Genomic DNA, 19,106 nt, shown 5'->3' on the forward strand with positions numbered 1-19,106 from the left:
GTCTCGAGTGCCGTACGGCAGAAAGCCGTGTTCCGACGCAACGTGGAGTTGTTTACTATTTCTGACAGTGAAGAACTGATGTAATTCCTCAAACCTACATCCTCCTGTTGGAAACTGGACTAGTGTGCATGAAGAGAAAATGGGGAAGCCGAAGAAAAAGAGTGAGTGTCTGACGAAGTGTTTTAAAATGTCTAAAAATGTCTTTCTAAAGTGCTAATGCGCTCTGTAGCTCGTTGCTAATGCTAACCACAAGCCTGTCTCCGTCTCATAAGACGATTACAGTGATGTAACTGTGTGTAAGAGTTGAACTATGCTTCTGGTTTGGACTTATTTTGAAAACACTACATGATAAATACATAACTCATCCCGTAATTGGTCTGACTGATGACACACGTGTTATCTACATGACATCAGCTGTACACGGAGCATGCGAGGGTAGTTTAAAGTCCCGGCGGCGTCTTCCTGCTCATCTGCACCCAGGGTTGGCAGCAGGAGGACGGCTAACAATTCGGCACTGGTTTGGGGTCACTGGGTCGCATGACATGGAAGCTATTAGGAAAAAACTGCTGATTTTTTATAAAAATATTCATAATAAGTAGAAGAAGCAGTCAAATTCAATAAAAAGAGAGTCTTATGTGGCCTGTGTAGTTAAACAATTCGGCATCGGTTCGGAGTCACTGGGTCGCATGACATGGAAGCTATTGGAGAAAAAGGCAATTATCTTATTAAAATATTAGTTTTTAAGTAAATACATAACACATTAGCAGTCAAACTAAGTGTGCTACATGAGGTCAGTTTTTAAAACTAACTTCACAATGGTGTCAAACTGGGTGTCTTCACTGAACTACTCTCAAAATGTTGATGTTTATTGATTATTGCTGTTTGTCAGGTGATCTCAGCCGGGCTGAGCTGATGATGATGACCATTGCTGATGTCATCAAGCAGCTGGTTGAAGCCCATGAAGACGGCAAAGACATCAACCTCAACAAGTACGTCTCCACCAGTATAGACATTCAGCTCCTGGGAATCTGTTCACTTGACTTCAAACTACACACCAAGTTTTATGGATGGAAACTCATGTTGTGTACAGATTATATACTTGTCATCTCTATGCTTTAGTTCATCTTTATTATATCCAGGATTATAAATGATTCAGAAGATGCTCTCTTACTTCCATGTATAGTCTGTGCTGTTAATTCTTATGATTCTTCTCTGTTTTCAAAAGAGTAAAGACAAAGACTTCAGCTAAATATGGACTCGAAGCTCAGCCTCGACTGGTTGACATCATCGCTGCCGTTCCACCACAGTACCGTCGTGCTCTGGTGCCCAAACTAAAGGCCAAACCCATCCGCACTGCCAGTGGGGTACGTAGCACTCAAGTTCCTGTCTGACACGCTAACCTGGGGTCAGCGGTTTAATGCTAAGCTCCGTCAGGCTGTAAGCATGCAGTCACCAGATGTTTGAAGTAATATCAGACTAGAAAATGAAGTCACAAGATGTAACTTTCCTGCAAGACGTGTAGTGTGATCGTCTCATCTCACGGATGCTGACCTAGTTTCTTATCCTGATAATTATAAAACGTCACAGGTTGAAAGTTTTATCAGCTTCAGTTTGTGTTGACATTGATCTTAAATGAAGAGATAAACTAAAACGTACTGAAAGAGACGTGAAAGGGATTCAATTTAGGGAAGTTTGAACCAATTTATCACTCAAGAAAAGAAGAATCTTACAAATATTTAGTTCTTCTGTCTCCGTCACAGATCGCAGTCGTGGCTGTGATGTGCAAACCACACCGATGTCCCCACATCAGCTTTACAGGCAACATCTGCGTGTAAGTGCAGCTTTGTTTTTGTTTTGTTTTGTCTTTTTGCAGATCAGTAATTATTTTTAATTTTTTAGGATTGACTTTGGATTTTGTCAACTTTAGATGTGACCAGAATAAGATTATGTTAATTTATGGAATATAAATATAAGTAAAAGGACAAAAACTGTAGTAGAGTACGATGGAAAACCCTCAGGAGGGAGTTTGGTTTCAACTGAAGGTGTTTTGTTGCACTTTACACTTTTTCTGACATAAAAATTGATTTTTTCTTTTTCAATGGCAGCTATTGTCCTGGTGGACCAGACTCAGACTTTGAGTACTCCACACAGTCTTACACCGGCTATGAGGTAAGCTAGTTTCATTCTACCACAGTTCTGAAACAAGGCCACCATTCTGTTGTTTTAGAGGCATTTAGGTGTTTTCTGGTGGAGATCTCTGTCTCTGAATAAAATGTGCTTACCTCTCATTAAATTCCACCGACTGACTGTGCTGTTGTCCATTACTTTGACATATTACTCGCTGTTATTGTAGCAGCTTTCGTCTAGTCCTGTCACAATAACTACTTTTTTTGTTGAATGATTTATTGCCCTAGAAATAATTTCAATAAACAATATTATCTTCATTTTGAGACCATTTTATGTCACTGATAGTTTGATAGTATAATTGCATTATAATACAAGTACACCCTTTCAAAGAGCAATGAACTTTTAACTCATAATATTCACACATTGGATTTGTGTTATGTGTGTACGTATGGTTTATACAATAAGTCGATAACGTAACTTTTTGTATTTGTGTACTTACTCTGTCATTACTTACAGTCAGTATCCAATTTCTTAAGTCAGAGCAAAGTTAAGCCAACTTTGTTTTGGGGGTTTAAACTGACTTTAAAGACTGAAGGCCTAAAGATGAATTATTATTATGTTTGTTTTGAATCACTTTCATCCCTCTTACCGATAGCCAACGTCCATGAGGGCAATCCGAGCACGTTACGACCCCTACCTTCAGACCAGACATCGGGTTGAGCAGGTCAGTGTAACTCACACACATCATTCTTTGTCTGTTTGAAGGCCCCTTTAATTTGGTTATTTTGCTTTAATATTACCATTTCACAAACAAATCCATTTAATCTGGTGGCTTCACACATTTGTTTTGGTTTACATGGTAACATGTTGCTGAACCTGCCAGATCCCCAGATCAGCTTCTGTGCAGTTATAGTCGACCACTGATGATATATTTAGCGTTCAGTAATGAGTGTCGTGGCTTTGACTCGCCTGCCAGGACCCGACCCAAATTACACCATTATTTAGAACGATGGCCACATTAGTCTGATGCAGCGGAGCAAAGCCGTTCATTAAAGCAACAGTTGATCCTGCGCTCATCTTTTTCATTGAGTTTTGGCTATTGGAAGTCAGTTTTTGTGCAGTTACTGCTTAAAGTTAAATTCCAGTTTGTTCATTAGAAGATATCACGATCAACTGTAATAACTTTGTTATACTTTAATTTACTTTTTCTGTTTTTAACTGTACTCTCAATTACAGCCAGTAAAATGTCTCAATATTACCAAACTGCAGTGTTACCTGTTGTAGAAAGCCTTGTGTGTGTGTGTGTGTGTGTGTGTGTGTGTGTGTGTGTGTGTGTGTGTGTGTGTGTGTGTGTGTGTGATGTGCAGCTGAAGCAGCTGGGTCACAGCGTGGACAAGGTGGAGTTCATCGTGATGGGCGGGACCTTTATGGCTCTGGCCGAGGAGTACAGAGATTACTTCATCAGGAACCTGCACGACGCCCTGTCAGGACACACGTCCAACAACGTGGCCGAGGCCGTCAGGTACAGAGCAGCTCAGGGCTTCATCCTACAGGTGTCTCCCACCTGTGTGTCATTGCAGTGACGTGTCACACCACAGACACTGCTGTGACGTTAAATCTGTTCTGTTGGCTGAATGAAAATAATGAACAAACATTTAAAGCTCAGATTTTATTAGATTTTATACATCTTTTTTGACCAATTAAAAATGAGCTTCACCTCAACCAACTACATCAGCAAAATCCTGCCTTTACATGAATGCACGAGTCATAATGATCTAATGCTCTCATATGTAATGGTGTCATAGTCACAGGGGGGCATTGAGTACTTTTATTTTTGATACTTTAAAAGTAATACTTTGCATTTTCCTTATTATTCTTTCGGACTTTCCAGAGATGGAGTTTAAGGACGTGGGGACTCATTGTGGGCAGTCTCAGATGTGCAACTGATAAATTAAGTGATGTAATTTGCTGAACTTGGTCGTTATATTTTCAGTGCAGGACTTTTACTAGTAACAGAGTATTTCTGCTGTGTGGTCTGATGATGGTTATTTGTGCCTTCATCTCTTCTTACTAGGTAATCCTATTCATCCCATGTTATAAAATACACCTGCCCAGTACCATATGCTGAACACTATTCTCCACCAGAGGGAGCTGTTCTACCATTTGTTTTTTTCTCCCCTACGTTGAGTCATGAAGCTTTCATCGTCTGCAGGATATTTTAACCCGCTGCCAGCGACTCTGACAGCGAGTGACATCATCCAGATTTACTTAAATCACCTTGAAATAAAAAAAAGTATAGATGAGGTATAAGGTCTCTCTTTGCAAAGCAGTGTGGGCGTTTTTAATTAATTTGTGGGTTTTGTACAATTAATCATTGAGTCCCTAAGTTAAGTTTATACATACACATTTATTTACATGTAAATATACATTTTTCAGAAAGCTGTTTATAACAGCCATCACCATTTACGTGAGCATAAGAAGACATTTTATTTATTTCTTGTTTTGTAGATCCGAACGGACAGATACAGAATTTGCAGTGAGACAAAAGAGAGAAATCTTATTTACAGCAGATGTTTCTAATCTTTTCTTGATAAATGACTTAAAGAAAAACCAAATTGAAGAAGAGCTTCTGTCCTCACCCTGCCAACCATCTCCGTGCTGTGTGTATATGCAACATGCTAAGTATTGCACCATGTTGTTAACATTCGCACCTTGATGTGTTCGCATTCACGTCACTCCACCTTCTCACCATCCACACCGTCAACATCCTGTAGGAAGCTGGTTTGATGATCATCTCTTATTAAAACCAATGAATGAACCCATTCAGGACTCAGTAGGAACATTAGCCCGGCCGCTCGCTATAATTCCTCCTCAGTTACTTCCATTGATTTCTCACTTACAGAGTTTAGACTGGCTTTGAATGAAATTGGCCGGTGCATCTGCTCAGTATGGATGAGTAGCAACTTTTCAGATGAGTTGGAAAGGACTGAAAGTCTGAGTAGAAATAGCCATTTGTTGAAGACGACATACAGACAATTTGACCAAATAATGGCTTTTTCACAGGGCTGAGGCTGTTTGTTTGTCAGCGGGGGCTCTTTAATTCCCCAAAGTCCGATAAGACCCGAGAGACCAGTGTGTGTGTGTCTGTGTGTCTGTGTGTGTGTGTGTGTGTGTGTGTGTGTGTGTAGGCTGAATTTGGCCTGCTCTGCTATCAGCATTCTTCGTTAAGATGCTGTGATTGGAGTAATCGTGGCGGCTCCTGCCTCGTTTGTGGAGGAGGGGGCACTTGGTTTGACAGGGGACAGCTCTTATCTCCACTTCCCTGTGTGTGTGTGTGTGTGTGTGTGTGTGTGTGTGTGTGTGTGTGTGTGTGTGTGTGTGTGTGTGTGTGTGTGTGTTTTATATCTGTGATGTGTGTTTGGCGTCTCAAAGTAAGCGTGCGTGCATGAAGCTCACGTCTGTGTTTTCTCACCATGCTCTCTCGGCTCGTGATCCGATCGCAGCGGCGAGATGCCTCCAGATAATCACCTGAGATAATAGACTTTTTATTGATTCATCTCATACAATCTGATCATCCTCTGTGGAGCATAAACTCCTGTAATTGGTGTAAATCAGCCAGCAGACTGTAAAAGATGGACATTTATTGCCAGCAGATACAGAATCTGAAGGAATATTAGCTGGCGTGAGCAGAGCCGATGGTCACTGGAGCAGCTGGAGCGGAGCAGATGACAGCTGGCTGCTGTGGCCGGACGAGTCGCGTCTGTTCGCTCGCTGCTGTTTTGTTTTGCGATTTCTTTGATCAGTGACTCAAATAAGTTTAGAAGAAGCAAACTCAGACTTGATGAAGGTCAGAATCTGTCTTGAGATAAGGGGGATCATAATAAAGTCACTGACTACATCTGGCTGTTTCTTTTACAGCTTCACAGCCTCTTCAGTCAGAAAAGCTGGATAATAGTTTTCATTGAATTGTTTTTAATGAGCCTCTTGGCACACGGCGCACAGTTCAGACTGCTTTATTATGGACAAATCTGTTTATAGAAAGATATTTCTACTGTTGCCCAACAGTAATACATGTATATATTAATTTAAGTCTTCCTTTTTAAGTATTGGGTTGAAAGAGGACATTAACCAGCCCATCGCTGCTGCAGATACCAATATCAGGGAGTAAAAACTTCTGATATCGATATATCACCCAATATTCTTTAAATAGAAATGTATATGTCCCTCGTGGATGATCTTTCAAATCAATGTGCAAATGCTCGTGCACAGCTGACACATTTTGCTCAATTCCCCCCTGACAACACGGAGCGAAACAAACCGTGAACACGACATCGACATGTTATCACCAGTCAGAATGTATTAATAACTGAATCATTTCCATGTTTAACCTGCTCCTGACACAAAGTCAACACTCATTAATGTCCCATTTCATATTGTTTTGTTCTCATCTGTTTGCCTCACTGTGCAACTGTGTCCTTAATGTGAGGTTAGTGTTAACAGTCTAGATAATGAGCCGTGCAAACTCCCAGCATGTAAATTGATGTTGCTAAATGATCCCAGTGTATAAAGCACTCCAACATCGGTTAGACTAAATAGTTCAATTAAATAAACCTTATTGCATCCAAGCAGGAACGATATGAAGATATAATGAGCAGAAGTGAAATAAACAGAGCTGACTGAGACCGTTTCCTCCTGCAGGTACTCTGAGCGCAGTAACACCAAGTGTGTGGGAATCACCATCGAGACGCGACCCGACTACTGCCTGAAGCGACACCTCAGCGACATGCTGGGCTACGGCTGCACCCGGCTCGAGATAGGAGTCCAGAGCGTGTACGAAGACGTGGCCCGGGACACCAACAGGTCAGTCGGTCAGGGCGGAGCGAAGTGACGGGCGGAGATAAGACGACGTGATGTGATGTGAGCCGGTCTGATGCTGTGTGATGACAGATTACTGAACCTTCAGGCTTTATAATTTAACTGTGTGTATGTGTGTGTGCACGTGTGTTTCCTCCAGAGGCCACACGGTGCGCGCTGTGTGTGAGTCTTTCCACCTTTCAAAGGACGCCGGCTTCAAAGTGGTCGCCCACATGATGCCAGACCTGCCTAACGTGGGCATGGAGAGGGATGTGGAGCAGTTCATCGTAAGCATTCGCAAACATTTCTTATTTTTTAACGTTTAACATTATTTATACAGAATTATACTTTGGGCTGGTCGTCTCTGGTCTCTGGTCTGGACATGTGTATCACCACACAGCTGTCCAACAGGGTTAGCGTAGTTAAAGATGATGTGTTGTTGTAATAGTGGGCTGAGTTTGAGTCGCTCAGGGGAAATTTTCCCCAATAAGTGTTTTTATAATCAGGTTTACTTGATTTCAATCATGTAATCATGGTAATTTTAATTAGAAGTTACCCTGGCGTACCATCGTTGTCCCCACAGAACAGCATTGTGCTCCTAAAACTAGTAATTATTATTGGTGTCCTATGCTGTAAATAAACCGTAATACACGGTGTGCATAGCATTAACTGTGAAACTGATCAAACTTCCAGAGTCATTGAGTGGTGGCCGGTCAGCGCCTGGATGATATTTCTTTTAGATTTCTATTTTAAAAAAAGAAAAAACGTATTTAAAGGAGCAAATTGGGAGAGAAAAAGTTGAAGTAGGTGATTCACGAGAAACAAAGTGAGTAAAGCTCCAGACTTAACAATAATACCAGTCAAGTTATGCACCGAGTCGATCATTAAGTTTATTGTTTGTGACATTAGTAATCACGTCTCTTCCTTTGCTCGGCATCAGGGCGTGTCGTCACTACTTATCTCACAGTGTTAGTAACATGTAGCGTCTAAAGATAGAAACGGAAAAGTCGTGACAGTCTCAACTGTGATGTGACTCAAATCCTGTCAGATGTCTCTCAACAGCAGGCTCACTTTACAGCTCTGATTGGAAACACAGCTACGATGTGAGGTCGCAGACGCAGACGCTGCTCCTTCCCGTCATGGCTGACTGTAGGATGTAAATGATCCCTCGGTTTGAGGCTCGTTTGGTTTATTTTTACATCGATAAAACAGAAATCAAGTGATTGAAAACACAACAAAGGAAGAGAAAAGATGTTTCTAATTAGGTCAGGTGAGACTGACGCACCTCCTGTGACTCTTCTCATTATTTCAAAACCAGCAACAGTTATTCCTTTATTTTTTATTGCTGTTTCTGATTACTGGCAGTGTGGTGCTTCACAGGGGCTTTGCATTACAGTGGGTCTGTATGCAGGTGAACAAGTTAAAAACCTTGATTTTCTCTGTAATGAGCTCAAAATGAATCAAGCAAAGACGACAAAAAGAGACGGAGCGTTCAGGTGCTCACCGATGGAATTAATGTATTTGACAGTTTTAAACAATTATCTTCTTTCAGTTGTCGTCCTGTGTTCACACAAAGGAAAACTGAGCTTTCCAAAAACAGTTTAATTCTCGGAGACACCAAAAAGAAGTTAGTTTTTAATGTGGACATGATGAGACACGTCCGGCTGCTAGTGTGACTTTTATTAAAACATGCTCTTTTGCTTTCGTGCTAGACGAGAGATGATAGACACTGCAAAAACAAAAAAGTCTCACCAAGTATAGTCGTCTTTGTCCAATTTTTAGTAAAGAAAATACGTCATTACACTGAATATAAGACACAGTCACTGACAAAGTAGCATTTCAGTTTAAATCTGCGCAATAAACACATTGTCTTCATTGTTTTTAACCGCTGTCGTGTTTATGCTTTGATTGAGAATGAAGGTGGAACCAGGAGACGGTTAGCTTAGCTTAGCATAAAGACTTGAAGTGGGGGAAACAGCTAGCTTAGCGCTGTCTACAATCAAACAACCAGCCTAAAGCCATGCTAGCAGATAAAAGGTAACATCAGTGGATAATATCTCACCGTATAGTCATTTCTTTGATTTAAACATGATAAGATGAAGCTGTCGTTGCTCTCTGGTGGACAAACCAACTAATGCAGACTCTTTTCTTAATTTACCTGAACCACATCTGTCCATGCTGCAGTGTGTTGTTAGTTATGGGCCGACACAGGCTGATGTAGCTTCAACACACAACCACTGAATGATATGTCGGTTAGACTGGGATTAAAATACATTATACGGTGATCAGCGAGGGGCAGCACTGACAGAATGGATGTTTAATGAGCCGAGACTCAGCAGAGAAACCAAAATATCTTCCCGACTGCCGACCACATGTCAGATGTGATTCACAGTTTTGTTGTGTGAAGACGATTTCACCGTCGTCTTATAAGTTATTTCTGTGTGTTGTTGTTAGTGATGAAGGTGTTCAGGACACCTCTAATCTGCTGAACATCAGCAGCTCTGAGTGCTTCATTTTCTACAGAAAATAAATGTACGCTGTGGAGGACGAGTGTGTGTCCTCCTGCAGATTTGTTACATTACCTCTGTGTGTGTGTGTGTGTGTGTGTGTGTGTGTGTGTGTGTGTGTGTGTGTGTGTGTGTGTGTGTGTGTGTGTGTGTGTGTGTGTGTGTGTGTGTGTGTGTGTGTGTGTGAGAGATGGTAATGTGGAGGGCAGCAGGTCGGCACAGTGAGAGGAAGCAGACTAAATGTGTGTTCGGCCCTCAGAGTCACTTTCTTTGCTATCGTCTGACGCTTCCTTCCTCCGTCACGTCCCCTCCCCTCCCTGCATTGTATGTCTTTGTTTGTCTCCGCTGTCTTTTCTCTCCCAGCGAGCCGTCTCAATAATTTCTCCCTCCTGTCTCCTTGTTTGTCTCGTCTCCCTCATGCTTCACTCGTGTCTCTATTATCTTCCACTTTATCTTTTTTCTTCTCCGCTCGTAACTTTTCACTCGACGCTTCTCCTCTGTCAGACGGTCTTTCTTCTTTCGGTCCTTCCTGTCACTATCTCCTCTCCTCCCGTCTCCCTCTCAGCCTCCCTCCCCTCCTCTCTGATCACACTGACATGTTCAGATGATACAACTCGTACGCAGCTCCTCCTCATCATATCTAATCTTCTGTGTCACGATTCGTGCTGGTGAGTGGGGGGATCTTAAACATCTTCGCTCCAGGATCCAAACTAAGCATCTGTGGATTTTTCCTGGGATCCATAAAAATTCAATGCTACACTTTGAACACAGGGTGCAGCTATAAAGGAAGTCAGGAAGTGGATGTAGAGGAGAAATATCAGAAGAGATGGGGAGGATTTTTTAATTGGACCTCAGAATCATGGGGCACATTTATATTCTGAACAAGTTAGTGTAGGCCTGAGGTCCAGGATGATACCGCCACCCTGTGGAGATTTGACCACTCGTATAGATGTGGAGGTGTGTTTTAATGAGCGGGTTCCTCTTCTGTTTGTGTCGTGCACACAGATGAGATGCAACATGAAGCTAAGGTCGGTGGTGGTGATGCACAAAGAAGCTTAGTGATGTAGCTACAAAGGCAGAGAAGAAGAAGAAGGAGACAGCAAACATGATATAAACCGTGCAGGATTTTAAATATTACAAAATTGGATTCGCAGATGTTCTTTGAAGAAGGAAACACATGAAACATCGTCAGACATCGAGGAAACAAACATGCGTTGTGTCGAGGGAAACGGGAATAAAAATAACTTTTGTTGTTTTGTTGTCAGCAGTGCACCTAAAACCTCGAGTTTAACTGTATTCAACATAAAAAAACAAAATGGAGCCGAACTGGTGTAACAGTCATATTGTGGATAAACATATATTTGTATTAACTTGAAACCCTTCATCAGATGTGTTTCTGTGAGTGTCGGTGTCCCCAGATGTTGTATTCTCTATGTGATGGCCAACAGTAAGAAGATCATTTGCTCTATTCAAAGCTGTTCACAGGTAAACTGACCAATCAGAGGCTTCTGTTTTGAGGATGACTAAATAGTCATCACAGGCATTTTTGTTGCGTAGTTGATCTGCTAAGATGTTTTCTGCATGTGACTAAATGTTCTTGATAAGGTGGCAAATGTGTCTATTTCTTTATTTTAAGTTTTAGGCATCCACCAAGTTAATGATTAAACCTGCCCTAATCAATATTAATGTAATAACAACAGGTCAAAAGACTACATGTCAACTCTTCACTCACCGGCCTCATCAGCATCATCTTCAGCCACAGCTGTTCTCAGCAACAACAGCCCTGATAGATACACGCTGAACTACCCACCCAGCAGCAGCAGACTAGCTGGTGGACATAGTGGAGCATTTGGCCTCTGAAGAGTCGGATGATTCCCACAGGAGTTGGTAGAGACTCAAAAACAGAGCTAAAAGGAGAGTGAACATTGGACTTGAATTCATCAGGTGTCCAGAAAAACAACTTGAAATGATTGTTAATGTTGCTTTCTGTCTGCTGGGTGTGTAGAAGCAACACCTCAGACTTAGGATGATGATACGTCGGCGTTGTGCTTGTTGCACTGACGCCAAGTGGCCAGAAAAATCAGCCATTCCAGGTAAAATAAGACGAGAAGATTTGAACATTTATGTTTAAGTTTCATGAAGTGTAATATTTAATCAGAGGCCAGTTTCTGTAGCTGTAAACATGTTTAAAGTTCCTGTTTGCAGCTTTATTAACTGGTTGTATCAAATATGAATTGACGCAGGGACACAGACGATGAGTGGGAACACATAGTTTGGATTATTATTAATATTAAAGATGATAAAATAATAAAGATAAAGATCTATAAAAGGGGGGTTTAAGGGGAATAAAACAATTTGTTGAGTGGATGAAAAAATCGGTCTGAATATTTGTTATCTTGAGTCTGAGCGAAATACTCGAGGTGATAATTTCAGCCATAATTGTGCAACACGCTCACGCTGCCCTGTGACCCGTCCACGGATTAAGAAGGAAAAGTGTTCTGAAGGAATGAAGCTCACAGACGGTGTTTGGCTGCAGGATCCATAGAATATATATATGATGAGAACGGGAAGCAACTGCTGCAGATATGATGCAAACAGCAGCTGAGGTTTCAAACAGTGTCCGTGAAAACGAGAAATAACAGTTCCCTTCAGGCCGTCTCAGCACGCAGCTCGTCTGGAAGCAGGGATCTCTTGATATTCTTTATTTTTTATTTATTTTTGTCTGTCTGCGTTCATCACATTTATTCAATCATGCGTCTCTTTCATCCGTCATCTGTTTGCTTGTACATGTACTTTCCCTGGTCAGCCTTGACGAAAGACCAGTTCAGGATCGGCAGGACGCTGAGGGGCAGCAGCAGGAGAACGCTGCATCCTCCTCGCGTCCGTCGTGGCTGTCCTGATAATGAAATTCGATTACAACTTCCTCCCGGCCTGAGATCCTCTCTCACTTATCTCTCTTGTACAGATGCTCCCCGTCCCAGGGGAGGCATCCTTAACAGGGTTCCTCTCCACCGACCAACAGGAGCTCTGATATGTCATCCAAAATGGTAGAAGGTGAAAAATTGGCATACAGTCTCCTTTTTTTTTTTAAGCATTGTTATTTAGTCAGATTGACTCCCCACCTCCCTCCCTTTGGGTTTAGTGCAGGGCCGTGTGGGACGTGTCCTCCTGTGATTATGAGCTGTGACGAGAGGGAGATTGTGAGATACTGATAATGCGTCCTATTTTAGAAATGTGCCTCGATTCCAGATCTTCACGGTTTTGATCATGATATTCAGCACAGGGGGAGGAGGATGACTGGAAATCCCACTGATTCCCTTCACTGCATTAAACTAGACACCAGAAAATGTTGCGTGGAGCGTGGCGGTGCTGTCTGCTGATATCTGCTTTATTCTCAGTGGATTTCTGCTTTAACGTTTAAGTCGGTACCTTTTACAAATGGACCTTTTTTATTAAGGGTTCTGAACCTTTTCATCGATGCTGTCTGGGCGTGTGAGAAAAGCCGTGACGTGACTGAAATAAACTTTCTTTAGAACCACTTTTATTTCCTGTCCCTTTTCTCTTTTTCTTCATTTAAAGAAGCTGCACATCCGTCTAGGAAACACTGCAGATATGGCCGTGTGCAATAAACTTCATTCATTATAAAGTGTAATAAAACAGATAATTCATTGTTGCTGCTGATGCTTAAATACTGTGCGTTAAACTTCAGATTTTGTCGGGGACGCCAGTTCAGAAGACTAAAGAGAAACACACTGTAACAGTGACTCTGACTCACTGAGAGAACTGATTAACGCTCTGATTTGTTAAATGGATCTCTGTGTCCTGCAGGAGTTCTTTGAGAATCCGGCGTTCAGGCCGGACGGTCTGAAGCTGTACCCGACGCTGGTGATCCGAGGTACGGGTCTTTACGAACTGTGGAAGACGGGCCGGTACAAGAGCTACACGCCCAGCGCCCTGGTGGACCTGGTGGCCCGAATCCTTGCACTGGTGCCGCCCTGGACACGAGTGTACCGCGTGCAGAGGTGAGATGATGAATGGGTCGGATGTGAGCCTTCAGTGCTGTTCTTTGCTCTCCAGCTCTGATACGACTGATGCTAAAGCTACGTTAACGTTCAGCTCCTCAGCAGTCGCCTCTCTCGCTGGTTGTCTCCTCTAAACCAGCCTATAGCTGCAGTCAGTCCTAACAAGCACATGACTTGATGGCTTGAAGCCTGGCAGGATTACATCACCTCACGAATCCAGCTGCCTCGCCAGGTGATTCAGATTGGGCACTAAAACCTGTTAAATTACTCCAGAAGAGATTGAAAGTTTCCTCCAGATGTTTCCTTTAAGTGACCAAACAACCAGAGTGATTTAAGGTGTTTCAAAAGAAGAGTTGTTCATGTTAGGGCTTTAAAATATAAAAGTTAAATTAGATCAGCAGTAAGTTAGCTGAAAAGTATGTCTCATCGTTTTTTTTAGTCTTGTCTGATGTGAGCTTCTTGTGCCTGTGCCTCCGTTTAGGAGCCCTCAGCTCTTCTCCTGCCAACAGGAGGTCTCCTATACCACACTAAAAGTTCCCATCTCAAAGTTTCCTCTTAATCTTTTCACCGCTGCTGAGAGACACTTTTAGTCAGGAACAAACATTCAGCTCTTCTTGCATCATGTTCTCCATCACACGTCTTTCCCTGCTTCCTGTTTTTGTACCACCTATCAGGGACATCCCCATGCCGCTGGTGAGCTCCGGAGTGGAGCACGGCAACCTGAGAGAGTTGGCGCTGGCCAGGATGAAGGACATGGGCACTGAGGTGAGACTCGAGGGCTTCTCCTATTAGACTGAAAACCACTGTGTCAGCTTATTTCCAGTGAGGGAGCTAATGGACTTTCCCAGCTGGGATGTGATCCAAACGGGTAGTGCAGAACTCAGGTGGTGGCGGCTGCCAACAGGACAAATGCTGACTGAAGAATCTGCATACATTGCTATGATAGAGTAAGATGACAGATCGCAGAGCCTGCCAGGTATAGTTAAGGACTGTTGGAGTGGAGGACTGGAGCTCCCTCCCCTCCACGCCTCGCACATTTATTGAATTTATGGAGAAAGTCGATGGAGCAGGATTCATCCAGCATGAAAACACCGGGCCGGGGTGCACCTAACAGGCTCGCCACACAGTATATGAGGCAGAAGACCACCTGACAGCTTCCATCAAAACAGCCTCAGGATAAAAAGACCAATCAGAAAACACCTATGGGGTAAAGAGCCGGGCGTTTTCAAACCATCAGGCAGAAACAACATCAGGCTCGTCTCCCAACACCACCATTATTAAAAGTTCCTGCGCGGGTCTACTTCATTTTTATCACATTATTCAACAGTTATCACTTATGAAATCTCTTTTACAGACTGAGCCGCCGCAGCGATGTTTTACATTTTACTTCACATGTTGCATCTCATATTCTCCAGACTGCATCTCATTCAACCTCGTGTCTCACTGAGGTTTTCAAAACTTTTCCAACCAATGCAACTTTCACAAATGTGTTTCTTAAGGAACTGCACTTCATCAATATAAATGAAAGCTTTTAAAGTTATTCAGCCCTGAGATGAATCGTCATGACCCACAGCTACCCTGGTATCAGCTGCTGCAGCGTAATATTACAACTTCCATAAGTCTGTTGGCAGCGAGCGACTCTGTGCATTTACAGAGCAGCCGAACAATCTGATTTCATTCTGCACGCGGCGCGAGTACGTACACAGACAGCAGCAGGACGCGTGGTTACCTTGTTGAGCAGTTGGAGGTGTGCTGACTGTCACCTGGAGCGTTTCATCACTGCCTGACAGTCATTTTGTTTTATAGAAACATTTTTGATTATCACCGTCAGCACTGACGTCAGTGTCACTGTGACTGTTTCACAATAAAAGCCACCACGAGTTACGCCAGTTTAACCCTGTTTAAGTGAGGCGGCAGCAGGAGGACGTGTGAGTTAGCTTTAGCACTGAGTTAATTTAGCTCGAATACGCCTGTAGAGCTGAGAATAAAACAAAAAACAGTAAAACTGGATTTCGTTCTGCGTCATTTCCTGTGAATCCCTTGTCCGTGTGAAGGCAATTTAAATCTAGTGCGGTGGTGGCGGACCCTGCCGCTAACAGTGAAAACTAGTATGCTGAGATTAAAATACACTGAATGGCTGTCGACAGTAAAAAGTAGTAAAATGTGGTTTAGTTTCTTGGAAATCTAAACAAACGATGCATGTTTCATACTTTAAACTGCCTTCAGATTAACGTTTCTAAGCAGGTTTGATATGTTTGAGTGTTTCTCTGTGTGCAGTGTCGAGACGTGAGGACCAGAGAAGTGGGCATTCAGGAGATCCACCACAAAGTCAGACCTTACCAGGTAACGGACAGCATCCTGGAGTCGTATCGCTCAGTACACTGATCGTCTTAAAAGACAATCAAATGCTGTTTTTTGTGTACCACCTCTCCATACACTGACAAAGACGTGTTTGTCCTCAGGTGGAGCTGGTGCGGAGGGACTACGTGGCCAACGGCGGCTGGGAGACCTTCCTCTCGTACGAGGACCCTGAGCAGGACATCCTGATCGGCCTGCTGCGTCTGCGTCGCTGCTCTCCACAGTCCTTCCGGGCGGAGCTGAAAGGAGGCGTGTCCATCGTCCGCGAGCTGCACGTGTACGGAAGCGTCGTCCCCGTCAGCAGCCGAGACCCCAGCAAGTTCCAGCATCAGGTGGTTACGCCGTCACACACATACTCAAGATATGACGTATTTAGCCAAACACTTAGACGCCTCTGCCTGCTGTGAATCTGATTGTTTTTTCTCCGACTCTGTAAGACATCACTGCCGGCCTGTATTTTCTTAGAGAACAGAAAAAAGACTGAGATTAACTACAAACGTGTTTTGAAAAATGATTTCACAAAGTTAAACTCTTTAAACTCTTATTATTTACTTATATCCTCCTCTCCCTGCTTCTCGTTTAGGGTTTTGGTATGATGCTGATGGAGGAGGCGGAGAGAATTGCCAGAGATGAACACGGCTCAAGCAAATTGGCTGTAATCTCAGGTGAGGCACAAAACAACATCATTTCTCCTCTCCTCGCACGTCCAATCAAATATCTATTTCAGACATAGATCAGAGGTCTCAGCCGCTCACATCACTGCTCTCATCGCTCAGATTCAGTCGCAGTGGGGCACGACGACTGCAGTTTAAAAAATCAAGAGAGAAATACTCCAGGAAGTCATTTTGTTGTGGATGGTGCAGAGCAGCACGATGTGAACACACAGCACCACGAAGCTGCAGCCAGAGGCGGATGTTGTTTTCAGAAGTTAATTAGTACGATGATGATGGAGGCAGAAAAATAGTTTTTTGAAGCTGTTTTATATAATTGCCTCATGATGATGCTTTTTCAGTCTTAATTCTTACTGTATCTTACAGTGTGAGCGGTCACATCACATCCCGTTTACCGCCGGCGGCGTTTCAAAAATAAAACATAAAACAGCACTTGTGCTGAGGGGATTTTTACGAGCTGCGGTAAAAGGACGCAAACCAGCAGAATAACACGTTATAATGGACCCAACTGGTGTGTGAAGGTGTGTGTGGTTATTTTGTAGGCGGAGTCATTTCATCAAGGTAAACACAGCAGATTTATACATCAATGCAATACAATGAACACTCGTTGAATTAATGTTAAAGTTGGAATAGTTCATTCACGTTATGCATCAATCTGATCTGGTCGTGTGGCGGCTTTAAGTGTTGGCTCAGCAAATTGACAGTGGACTGATGTGGTGCCAGGAACAGATCGATGACTAGCTGTGACACTTTGAATACACTGAACATCTTGTTGTCTTCTCTGCTGTGTTTGGCAGGTGTAGGAACGAGGAACTACTACAGGAAGATGGGCTATGAGTTGGAGGGACCATATATGGTGAAGGACCTGTATGAACCCAGAAATGACTGAACCCGGACCGTGTCTTATCTGGACAGCGGATGCATCGGCACAAATTATTTTATTTATCAAGACGATGTTCTTGGGGACACAGTTTCTGCAGTTCTTTCAGTGAAACTTGAGATAATAGTTGGGTTGTTCTCACAGTCCCTGCTTTTTATCTAGTTGTGACTCCTCCCACTTTATGTAGATGAGGGGAAGGTGTGACAGGTGTAAGGATTAAAGTAAAGTTACTTGGGAAGAAGCCGGAGCATCTCGTGGACGAAGTTTTGAGTCCAGTTTTAGAAGCAAAAACATTATTTTGCTGACGCGTTAAAAGAAAAGATAGCATTTTAGCATTTTTAGCTTCCCATATTGAAACGACTGGGTCCCACCAATGCCTTACCAGCTAACTCTGTTTCAGCGAGCCGTACTGATGCGGCCCGACGAGAAGTGAGAACGATCCTGCGGAGACGTTTTTATTGTATTCACGCCTGCATGTCTAGGTGTCTCTTAAATAATTTGTGTATGTTCGTCCGGGATGAGAAACCTGTTCAGCATCACGCTCCGAGTTAATCATGTTTATGTCGCAATTAAATAGAAACCCCATTATGAGCCAAGTATTCATTAATGGTTGGCAGTGGATGAATGAACAGCGGGGAAGCGTCCTCGCTGGGCAGCCGTTGTGTAATTGCTCAATTTTGATTTATAGGGCAGGAAATTGAATATTAGTGTTACATAAATTGCTTTTTAAAGCCCCACAGTTAATCCTATTTCTTGTTTTTCTGTCATGCAGTCTTAGGCTTCCTGTATTCTGGTAAATTCCAGATGTTGTGCACATCACTTGACCATTTTTTGTCACAGAATAAAGTCTATTTCAGATTGTTTGTGTCCTGCTTTGTGAGAGAAGTTCTTGATTCTGCAGAAAAGACATTTCAATAATTAAACCCTGAATGAGAGAATAGCCAAAAAGGTCAAATCATACGAGTGGCTCCTGTAATGTACTCCCCAATGTCAAGGGTGTCCGCCCTCGCAGGAGACCTCTGATGATTGCCCTATGAGAGTGTTTTACTGGCTCATTTGATAAAGCTTTTCCAATTACGTCCTCATCAGTTACCTGTCCTTTCAGCGATGACTGAATGCTGTTCAGCCACACTGTTCCTGGAAAGACTTTGTCATTTGAGAAATAGCGGGCAATAAAGTGCCAAAGGCTCATGCGACGACCTATGTCTCATATAGATTTCCAACCGCACGGGAGCGATTGAGGCTGAGCGGCCATGCGTAATTTCCTGGATGCGGCCCCTGTGTCGTGACTCTGCTGTGCTGTGTGTTGGCGTTGCAGTCCTGACGCATTGAGGAATAGGCCACAATCAGCCTTTCTCTCCACGCCTGCTCACTCCCGCTATCAGTTGTGAAATCTGAAAGGACTTTTCTGTCTGTGGCGAGCTGATTCGTGCTGTAGAGGAGGCAGAGTCGGGTCTAATCTTCACTGCAACATGAGCAGAAGTGTAGCAAGTTCAGTTAAACTCTGCTCAGGTGAAGGTTACGCGACCCGTCGACTACGATTACCTGAGTAAAAGAAGAGACAAGGATCTGGGGGTGTGATGCTGTACAGATCCTGCTCCTCTCCGAGGTTTTTGCATCACTGGAGTTAAATTCACTGTTGTTAATGTCTCATCATCAGTCCCAGGTGACTTAAACGATTGAACAG

General features: G+C 43.1%; 1 protein-coding gene across 1 annotated transcript; it reads left to right on the forward strand.

Moving 5' to 3' along the window:
• Positions 1 to 9: 9 nt before the first annotated feature.
• On the forward strand, positions 10 to 18,282 carry elp3 (elongator acetyltransferase complex subunit 3). The gene is made up of 15 exons (XM_084377973.1): positions 10 to 161; positions 890 to 989; positions 1,226 to 1,364; positions 1,761 to 1,831; positions 2,106 to 2,169; positions 2,783 to 2,851; positions 3,495 to 3,649; positions 6,826 to 6,987; positions 7,142 to 7,268; positions 13,317 to 13,510; positions 14,185 to 14,275; positions 15,788 to 15,853; positions 15,973 to 16,200; positions 16,452 to 16,533; positions 17,337 to 18,282. Exons 1-15 carry the CDS (start codon positions 140 to 142, stop codon positions 17,426 to 17,428), a joined length of 1,662 nt encoding a protein of 553 aa, XP_084234099.1. The 5' UTR covers positions 10 to 139; the 3' UTR covers positions 17,429 to 18,282.
• Positions 18,283 to 19,106: the final 824 nt, after the last annotated feature.

This window comes from Pagrus pagrus, assembly GCF_965226575.1.
Source record: "Pagrus pagrus genome assembly, chromosome: 16".
Taxonomy (NCBI): Eukaryota; Metazoa; Chordata; class Actinopteri; order Spariformes; family Sparidae; genus Pagrus; species Pagrus pagrus.